Raw genomic sequence first — 9,993 nt, forward strand, 5'->3', positions numbered from 1 at the left:
ATGCCTGGGACCCACCGCTCCTCTCCGACCAAAGTGGGGGAGGGGAGGTGCTCCTTGAGTTCTCTCTAAAGCCACAAATATTAAAAGCTTCCCTTACTTGGGGGCTTTTCTTTGGTTTAACCCTCAAACCCTAAATGAGGGCTAAAAGTTCAGGGCGGGGCTCATTGAGGTCCCCACCCTGAGTCCCAGTCTCAAGGTTCAATGTCTTTTTGGCAGAGGGAATGCTCAGTTAAGGGGCAGCCCAGGTCCCCATGGCAGGGACTTAGGCCTGGCAGGTCCCAGAATCCACAGTGCCTGGTGCCCCAGCCCAGGCCTGACCTGAAGACGCTCTGCGGTGTCCCCAGTGCCCAAGGAATCCAGTCTAGGGACTCGGTACTAAGTTTTAGAATCTGGAAGGTGATGAGCCATTTAAAGCCAATCCAGGCTCTTGGAGCAGAAGGGAAACAGCTGTCCCAGCTGCAGTGAAGTTCCCAAACATCTGGAGGGGCACCCCAGTGTCTAGGCAGGGGAAGGGAAATTCAGGGGGCATCCTTGGTCCATGCAAATTTCATCTGGAAGCTCTTGGGTCCCTGGAGGAAGGGGCAAGGGAAGGGGGAGAAGGGGTGTCCTTTCCCCGGTGCTCCTCGATGATTCCTGAGTGTCGGCTAGGACGGAGGCGCCTTCTGCTTGGTCCTGGGGTTCCTTCGTGAGAGGTTCAGGCCAGGTGGGTGCTCAGTACACAGCCCCAGGGTTGGGCGGGGGCCCGGGGGAGGCATGGTGCAGGGCGGCTGGTTGAGGCGGCGGCTGCTGTAAGTGGGGTCCACTCAGGTTCTGTGCATGGTACCAGGAGTTGGTGGGGTCGTCCAGGTAGCTGGGGGAAGCACTGTACGGGAGCGGCGGGGGCAGCTGGCTGCGGGCGGGGGCTGGAGTCGAGTGGGAAGAGGTGTCCCAGAGGGCGGGTGACGGTGGTGAGTTGCAGGCCATGGAATCACTGTTATTGGGGCTGTGCTCCAGGGGCGCCTCCCCGTTCTTGTACAGCTTCTTGAATTTGGAGCGGCGGTTCTGGAACCAGATTTTCACCTGCCCCAGAGAAGAAAGGGGGAGCTAGTTAGCCTCGCAGAACGCTGAGTGAAAACCCATCTGGGAACCCAGCCTAGAGAGGGCAAGGCCAGCACCCACCGTCACACGAGATCCAGGCAAAACCCAGGCACCCGAACCCCCAGGCCAGCATCTTTTTTCTGTCGGGGACAGAACTTCGGCCAGGAACTACTGACTGCCTAGGTCCAAAGCGTGTGACCTTGGGGAAGTTACTTAACCCCTCTGGTTCTTGCTTTCCTCATCTACAAAATGGGGATGATGACAGCACTATTACCTACGTCCTAGGGTTATGACGATGCTCAAATAAGTTAAGACAAATAGCGAACTCAGAACAGCCAGCCATACTACTGACATAGTAAAGCACTGAAGAAAAGGCAGCCCAGGTGGGAGATGGGCGGTTTGTGGTATTTTGTTCACATTGGAAACCCAGAAGCAGAGGTGCACAGATACACAGAGACAAATGCACACCCACATAAGCATCTCCACGCGCGGCAACGTACGCACTCACAGCTTCACACACGAGACACCAGGCTATAAAGATACACACATGCACAGATACAGCCAGATAAACACCCTGCAGAGGTGAGCACCCACGTTCACACACTCAGGAGCCCTCCAGGGCTGGCTAATGGGAGTGACCTGGGGACTCGGGAGCAGGTGAGCCATGATTCCCCAGATTTCCCTTGGGGTTTCTCCCCCTCCCCCTGCTGCTCTCCACCCCATGACTGGTACAAACAATGAATCAGCTCCTCACCGGGTGACCCAGATTCCCGGCGGACCAGGCCCCACGCAGCCCAGCCGCAACCCAGGCCCGTCTGTCAACACCTGTAGGGAGCCAGGCCTCCGCTACTCCTCCCCTGAGCAGTGACAGGCTGCTGGGGGCTTTAGGGACAGACTGGGGGTGGGGGAGTCCCACCTCTGAGTTCCTGTCCGCCTTTGTGGGGAACCTCTGTTCCTGGCTCCGGGCACACACAAAGGGGTGGAGCATTGGGTGCCGAGCAGGAATGCAGTCTTTTGATACAAGCACACATTTTTGTACATGCACTCACCCCGTGCCCAGTCAAGTACATCTGCCTTGCCATCTATAAGCACAGTGACCCGTGAAAGGTCTCACTCCTTAAGTGTGCTTTCCCACATGTACACAGATCCATTAGCCTGTGTGCAAATACATACATGAATACACGTATATGTACACCTCTTACACACACATGCCCAGCCTGGGGGGAGACACGGTGTAGACTCCTATCAGTAACCAACCCTGTGAGTGACCCACACTGTTGGGGGCCTGTGGGCGCTGTCAGTTCTGGGGTACAGGGAGGACATCTCTCCTTGTGAGAGACTCAGTCGCACAGGTTCACAAATCTGCATGCCTGCACACGTGCTAACGCACAAACTTCTAACAGAGGCTGAGATCCGGGGGCCCCTCCACCCGCAGGCAAGGGTTTCAAGGCCCTGTGGGGAACTTAAGAGGCTCAGCAGCGCCTGGGGAGTCCCGGGGTCCCGCGGGGCCCCACCGAGTCCTCGCGGCCCTCGACCGCCCACCACTGACCTGCGTCTGCGTGAGGCCCAGCTGCGCGGCCAGCTCGGCGCGCTCGGGCAGCGCCAGGTACTGGGCCTTCTGGAAGCGGCGCTGCAGGGCGGCCAGCTGGTAGCTGGAGTAGATCGTGCGCGGCTTGCGGACCTTCTTGGGCTTCCCGTTCACCATGCGCACCTCGGCTTCCGGTTCCTCCTTCACGGACACTGAGGGCAACGCACGGGTCAGTGGGCGGCTCAGCCTCGGCCTGCGACCCCGGGGCCCTCATGGGCCCCGCGGGACACCCCACCCTCCGGCCCACCTACTCACCCCGGGACTTCCCGGCTGCTCGCTCCGCCGCCGGCGCCCCCGGTGGGAGCTGCGGCCACAGTGCCGGGCCGGCGGCCGCCCGCGACGCGGCGCTCCCCCGCTCCCAGCTCCGCGCCCCCAGAGCGCGGTCCCGGCGCCAAGCTACCACCGGACGCGCACGGCCGCCGCCTCGCTCTCCGCAGCTCCCGCCACCGTCTGCCCGCCGCCCTGTCACCCGCACCACGCTGTCGGTCGCTTCTCTCTCTCCTTCCCTTCCGTCCTCCCTTCCTTTATTGTTCTTTAAACTTTTTATTTTAGAATAGTTTTAGATTTTCAGAAAAGTTGCAGACACATCAGACTCCCTTCTTCTTTCCTTCCTTCGCCCTTTCCTCTGTTCCTTTCTTGTGTCCTTTCTCTCACTTTGTCTCTCCACTTTTACGCTGACTCCACTTTTCTCTTTTTCAGTTTCTCCACTCTCCGCTGCTGCTTTCTTCCCTGTTCCGGTAATTCTGAGGGGTCTCTCTCCGTGTCCCCCTCACCTTTCTCCCTCCCCCCCAGCCCAGATCCAAAGCGGGGTCGCAGAGCTTCCAGCGCCCGCTGCCTACCCGCCAGCCCTCTACAGCCCGATGGAGGACCGCCTGCTGAAGTGCCCGGAGAGCACCTGGAGCAGGAGGTTCTCTGACATCCACAACCCCTGCGTCCTCGCCTCGCTCACCCGGATCCTCACCCAGGACCACGGCGCCGCACACGCACCACGCCCCGAAGGCGCGCAGTCTCGGGACTGGAAGGTCGTCTGTCCCCTCTGGGGGTCATCTAGCCCACCTTCTCTAACTTCGGACAGGTACATTTCTTACCCGGGGCGCCTCCCTAGATTTCCGCTCCAATTCCTCGCCTTTCTCTCGCTCGCTCGGGAACCTCCCCGTGTCCCCCACTCTCCCGCGACCCTGTGGTCCTCACCTGGGTCCTGCGCGGGCAGTGGCTGTTCCCGGTAGGCTCCGTATTGCCGGTAGGAGGTTCCGTAGGTATACTCGGACTTGGGCGAATACGCGCCCGTGCCTGCAAGCCCGTTGAGGTTGAACTGGTGGTGGTAGGTGTAGGGGTTTACGGTCTGGCCATAGGGCTGGCCCGAGTAGTAGTCGTGCTGGGGAGCGCTGTAGTAGCCCAGGTCAGTGACGGAAGACTCCGGCAGGGTGGGCGAGTCCTTGGAACCCGCATGGCAGCTGAGCGAGCTGGAGATATCGGTGAGGATGCTGCTGAGCTTGCGATCGAAGGAGCCACTCATCCTGGCGGGCGTCGCGCCACCCCCCGGGCTGGCCTCGGCCGGAGCGCCGGAACCTGCAGGAGCGCGGGGGAGGCGGAGGAGACGAGGCGGGGGTGCGTGTCCGGAGGGCAAGGGGAGGGCCCGGCAGCGTCTCTGGGGAGGTTCGGCCGAGGGGCGCTTAGACCATCGCCGGGCTTCCGGCGGTCGCGGCGCGCCTCTCGTAGCGTCCCAAGCCACAGTCAAATGCTACCAGCTCCGCCCGGCCAGCCGGTTATAGACTCAATAGTGGAGTCGCAGAGGGAGGCCCCAGCGTTCTGATTGGCTGCAAGTCTTGCCTTCCAGGCAAAACATGCTCTTGAGCTCTTTCGTTCCTCTCTCTCTCTCTCTCTCTCTCTCTCTCTCTCTCTCTCTCTCTCATTCTTTGTTGTTACCCAACACACACACATACACACACACACACACACACACACACACACACACAGACCCCTCTGTTCCTCCTCCTGTGGGTCCCTCCCTCAGCCCAGATAAACCCCCAGCGTCTCTGAAGGAAAGAGTGGGAGGAGGGTGTCTATCTGTAGAGTCCCCAGGATCCTTCAGTCTGTCTGTCTGTCTGGCTGTGGGTGGAAGGTGGGCTCAGGTGCGACAGAGAAGGAGGGGAAGTTGCCTATTGGGTGTTTGTGGAGGGAGGTGGTCCAAGGTGGTCGAAGCCCCCAGGGCTCCTGATAATGTTCTAATTTCTTTTAAAATCAGAAGAAAGGAGAACATTTTAGGTTGAAGAAAATGGTTGAGTGTATATTCATATATTTATTGTCTTTACAGCAATGCAGCCATAAAGTGTAATTCAAAATATATATATTCTTAATGGAGGAAGGGGCCCATCAGGCAAAAGTGCCCTGGGCCTATGAAAGTCATCACTGGGTCCAGGGAGGGTCCTATTGGAGAGGGCCTGGTAGGCAGGTGTGTGGGTGAGGGGCTTATAGAGAGGGTGGAGGTGCACAGCCTGTGTGTGGCGATGTTAAATTATCTCCAAAACTTTCAGAGTTGGCCTAGGCTTGCTGGAGGGAACAGGGAACCTGGGGTCCCCATGAGGATGGGCGGGACACAGGCTGGATATCTGTGTGCTTCGGTAAGTTTGGGGGCAGATTCTGTGTATTTGGGACAGCACCGGGGGAGTGTGGGCCTTTTTAGAGGTCAGGGGTAGGGGATGCGTGTACTTGAGGTGTGTGACGGGAGGATTTCAAGTGTTCCGCGGTAGATACAGAGTTCATTTACATGCAGAGAATGTACGTGAGTGCAGGAGTGTGAGTGTGAGAAAGTGTACCAGTGTATATGGGGGGGGCTGTAAGCAGTGTGAGTGGAGGACCATGGGATGGGGTGTCTGTGTGTGAATGTGTAGTTGTAAACCTATGTACATAGAACTCAGCACCTTCCCGATCTCCGGTAGTTGGGAAGCATGATGCTCCACTGAACCCCCTCCCCACAAGAAAGCTCTGAAGAAGAGGCTCTGCTCCCTGGGGAGCAGAGTTCTGTCTAGCCCCCAAGGCCAGGCCTCTAGGGCATCCAAATGGTTCCCAATGCTTTAGCGCATTTATCCATTCCACTCTCAATTCTGTTTCTCCGCCTTTCTTGGTGGGGGGAGGGGGAGCTCCTCCAAATATCATTTCCTTGCTGCATATAACGTTCACGCAGGGCTCCCCGTCAATTCTTCTCCTGTCCCCTTTCCCTGCCTGGACGGCTGACGCGTCCCAGGGACACGCAGTGCCAGCGCTCCACCTTCTGGTCAGTCCTGGCCTCTGCGGCCTCCCCAAGTCTCGCCCAGCCCCGAGGAAGGGTCTCCTTCATAGACTCTGTCCGGTAGAGAAGCCTGCAGGGGGCTCTGTGCCCCTTGCCAAAGTCAGACCGCCAGGGCGGGCTGCCAGGGTTCTAAGGGCTTTGATAGCTGCCGTTGACTGAGACAGAGGGCCACAGTCTGAGGGCCGAGGGGCAGGAGTGCCCGCCAGGTCCAGGTGGCTCCGGGGAGGCGTGGGAAAGGTGGGGGTGGGGGGCGGGCTAGGGGAGAGCTATCTGTCTATCTCCGCGTCCCCCCAGCGCCTATCGCCCGCCGCTCCGAGCCCGTGGCGGGACGAGTTACCACCCGCTCTGGATGCCCTCTGTTCTGTTGCCAAGAGGGCGCCTAGAGAGCCCGCGGCGCTGGGGGCAGGAAGGGCACTGGGCAGGCCGGCTCCCCGTCCCAGGATGAGAGCGGGGGAGGCGGGCAGGGCCTGCTTTGGACCTCCCAGCTCTCCAAAGCGTCGGATAAGCCCCTTCTCGGGGGCTCATTCATTCATCCATCCATCATCTGAGACAGAGAAGGGCCAGGTAATTCAGAGAAAGCAGAGCGTCGATCTTCCTCACGCGGTTCTCACAAAGGCCTCACTCCCTTCCCTCCTCACTGCCGCTCCTGAGTAACGTGAAAGAGCACTGGGCTGGGAGTCCGGAATCCTGGAATCATGAAAGGGTGGTGGTGATGGTGAGTTATGTTAGGATAATTTCTATGCTGCATTCTGCTCTGAAAGTCCAAGAGTTCTAGAAGTGGCTTAAAACTGCAGCATTAGGGACTTAAGCGAGCAATTAAACAATTGTCTGGTAATGTGAGGTTAGTATCTGGTGCCCCATTGCCTCTGTGCTCCAGGACACCAGGGACTGCATCTGTCCAGTTCACTACTACCTTCCAGTTACCTAGGGCAGGTCCTGGCACACACAACCTCAGTGCTCAGTAGATGTTTGTTGAATGAATAACTGAGACGCCCTAATACTGGAGAGGGGCTGAATCATCTTGGCTGGGTATGCTTGTGGGGTTAGGAAAGGGGGCGGCATGGAGCAGGCACCGGCGTCAAGCTGTCCCACTCTAGTGCAGAAGCAGCTTCCCAGATGGGGCCATATGGCCCCAAAGGGGCCTGTCAGACCAGCAGGACTGAAGCCACCAGCCACTGGGCTGGCACCTGCCAGCTCAGGGTGACGAGGTTGCCAGAGGATACAGTGGGACCAGTGCCACCCACTGCACCTCGCCCAAGCCAACAAGATGAGCAGGTGTCAGTCTGGCCAGAGTCCTGCCCCTGGTGGAGGGGTGATGGAGGGGCAGTCAATCAGGTGCCTCTGGGAGGCTGGTGGGAGGGAGAAGGGGCAGTGCTGGCCAATGCCCAGGTCAGAGTCCATTGCCCACCCTCTCTCTGGCATGAAAACAGGTACCTTGTTGAAGCAGGCTGTTCCCTGAAGCCTAAGTATTATGCCACCTGGGCACGGCCACAACAGCTGGTCTCACAGAGTGCCAGGTCTGAGGGGAGGAACTTAGGAAGGAGGACGGAAGCAGAGGGTGAGCCGGCCAGCCCTTGCTCTCTTCATTGCCTGGTGAGCTGGCGCCATCTAGTGGTCACTGTGAGGAGGCGAGTCCAGCTCTACTGGGGAGACCTGGGAAGCGGGCCACCTGTGGGACCCCACCAACATCCCCAGAAGGAATGTTATCTTTACTTATCGTAGGAGCCCTGTCAACACTAAATATTAACTTTCATCATCACCTTGCCTTACTCTGCAGCCGCCGCCTCTCCCTCCTCCCACCCGTCCTTGTCCAGCCAGTGGCTCCTTCCTTTAGGTTTCTCATGAATAAATCAAAGAGTGGATTATCAGGGGCTTCCCTGGTGGCGCAGTCGTTGAGAGTCCGCCTGCCGATGCAGGGGGCGCGGGTTCGTGCCCCGGTCCGGGAGGATCCCGCGTGCCGCGGAGCGGCTGGGCCCGTGAGCCATGGCCGCTGAGCCTGCGCGTCCGGAGCCTGTGCTCCGCGGCAAGGCAAGACAGGCCACAACAGTGAGAGGCCCTTGTACCGCAAAAAAAAAAAAAAAAAAAAAAGTGGATTATTAGATGGCCTCTGAGGTCCCTTCAAGCTCTGATGTTCTAAGATGTTTAATTCTAGAGCTCTTGTCTCTTAAGGGGGAAATTCCCCCTACCTTTTCACCAACCCCCTTGGAGATCCACCCCAGGCCTTCAGCACTTTGCAGCCGGGATGTTTTTCTTCTTTCTGGGGTCCTTCATCCATCCAACGAATCCTTCCTGAGCTTCTACCGTACTAGGTTCTGGGGATGGAGTAGTGAACAAGGCACACACAATGGCCTCCTCCACGGAGCCCAAGGTTTAGTGGGGGAAGTGGATACACATGCAGCCAGTTTCACTACAGTGAGTGTGGTATGTGCTGGGATGGGGGCAGCACACGCTGCTGTGACAGCCCAAGGGGGCCCAAACCCTTTGTGGAGGTGGGAGGATATCTGAGCTGAGGCTTGAAGGACGTGTGGGCCTCGGCCAGGAAAAGCAGGGATGAGGGGATGGAGTGGGTTCCCGGCCAAGGGAAAAGCCTGTGCAAAGGCTAGTGAGACTTCCTGGGGCATAGCGCTGGGGCTGGAGTGGAGTCAGAGCCCCAGAACACAGAGCCCCTGGGACTCCAGAGCAGGAGGGTGGGCTTCATCTGGAGGCTTTAGGAAATCACTGAAAATTTTTAACCAGGGGAGATCGGATTTTCATTCCAGAAGAGTCCCTCTGGCAGCTGTGTGGGGTTGACTCAGAAGGACAAAATTGGAGGCTGGGAGGCTGCTGCAGCAGCAGGGGAGAGGGGGGAGCTGGGTCTGGGTTAAGGAAGAGGCAGTAGAGGTGAAGAGAAGTGGGTGAATTTGAGACATGGTTAGAAGGTAGAGTGATAGTGCTTGGCTGTATATGACAAGGAGCGGGGAACAGCAGGGAATAACATTCAACTTCTGACTTGGGCAACTGTGTGGAAAGTTGGGACCATCCTCTGAGAGAAAGAGCACCAGGGAGAGGGGGTGCTTGATGGGGAAGAGGATGTGTCCTGTTTTTTTCGACTTCTCATTGGAGTATAAAATTTATGCAGAAAAGTGCACAGACCACAATCAGTGATTTGCACAAACCAAACACGGCTGTGTAACTAGCACCCAGGGCGAGGACCAGGTTGGGAATCATCACCTGCACGGCACTCAGATGCCCCCTCTTGTTCCCTTCAGCTACTGCTCCCCAGGGTCTTAACGCCCAGCACCACAGCTCAGCTTAAGCATATAATTGGAAGTGTACAGTGTGTACTCCTTCCTGTCTGGCTTCTTTTGCTCAACATAATGTTTGTGAGATTTATCCATATTGTTGGATAAATCATTCATTTTCAGTACTGTGGGCGGGTATTCTAGCATAGGATTGTGCCAACATTTGTTTATCTGCTCTACTGTTGATGGGCATTTGAATAGTTTCCAGTTTGGCGTCCTCGTGAGCAGTGCTCCTGTGAGCGTTCTTGTACATGTGCTTTGGTGCACATATGTACACACTGTTGTTGGACACGAGTAGTGGGATCGTGAGCCGCGGCGTGGGCGTGCATTCTCCTTTAGAAGATTCTGCCAAGTAGTTCTCCAAAGTGCTTGTGCCATCAGCTCCATTTTTTTTTTTTTTTTTTTTTGTGGTACACGGACCTCTCACTGTCGTGGCCTCTCCCGTTGCGGAGCACAGGCTCCAGACACGCAGGCTCAGCGGCCATGGCTCACGGGCCCAGCCGCTCCGCGGCATGTGGGATCTTCCCGGACCGGGGCACGAACCTGCGTCCCCTGCATCAGCAGGCAGACTCTCAACCACTGCGCCACCAGGGAAGCCCCATGAGCTCCATTTTGATCATGCTGAGTCTGAGTGTTTCTGAGACATCTAGGAGGAGCTGTCCAGCAAGCAGTTGGCTACATGGATCTGAACAATCAGTAAAGAAGCTGGGATTGGAGATGTAAATTGGGGGCTTGGGACAACTTGTGGTAAGTGAAGT

General features: G+C 57.5%; 1 protein-coding gene across 1 annotated transcript; it reads right to left on the bottom strand.

Annotated features, from left to right (window-relative positions):
* Positions 1 to 711: 711 nt before the first annotated feature.
* Positions 712 to 4,181, bottom strand: DLX3 (distal-less homeobox 3; the record flags this gene model as incomplete). The annotated part of the gene is made up of 3 exons (XM_082860291.1): positions 712 to 1,059; positions 2,627 to 2,817; positions 3,857 to 4,181. The coding sequence occupies 3 exons, from the start codon at positions 4,179 to 4,181 to the stop codon at positions 712 to 714; spliced, it is 864 nt and encodes a 287-aa protein (XP_082716417.1).
* Between the last annotated feature and the right edge of the window lie 5,812 nt (positions 4,182 to 9,993).

Source organism: Leucopleurus acutus, assembly GCF_964270905.1.
Source record: "Leucopleurus acutus genome assembly, chromosome: 19".
Classification (NCBI taxonomy): domain Eukaryota; kingdom Metazoa; phylum Chordata; class Mammalia; order Artiodactyla; family Delphinidae; genus Leucopleurus; species Leucopleurus acutus.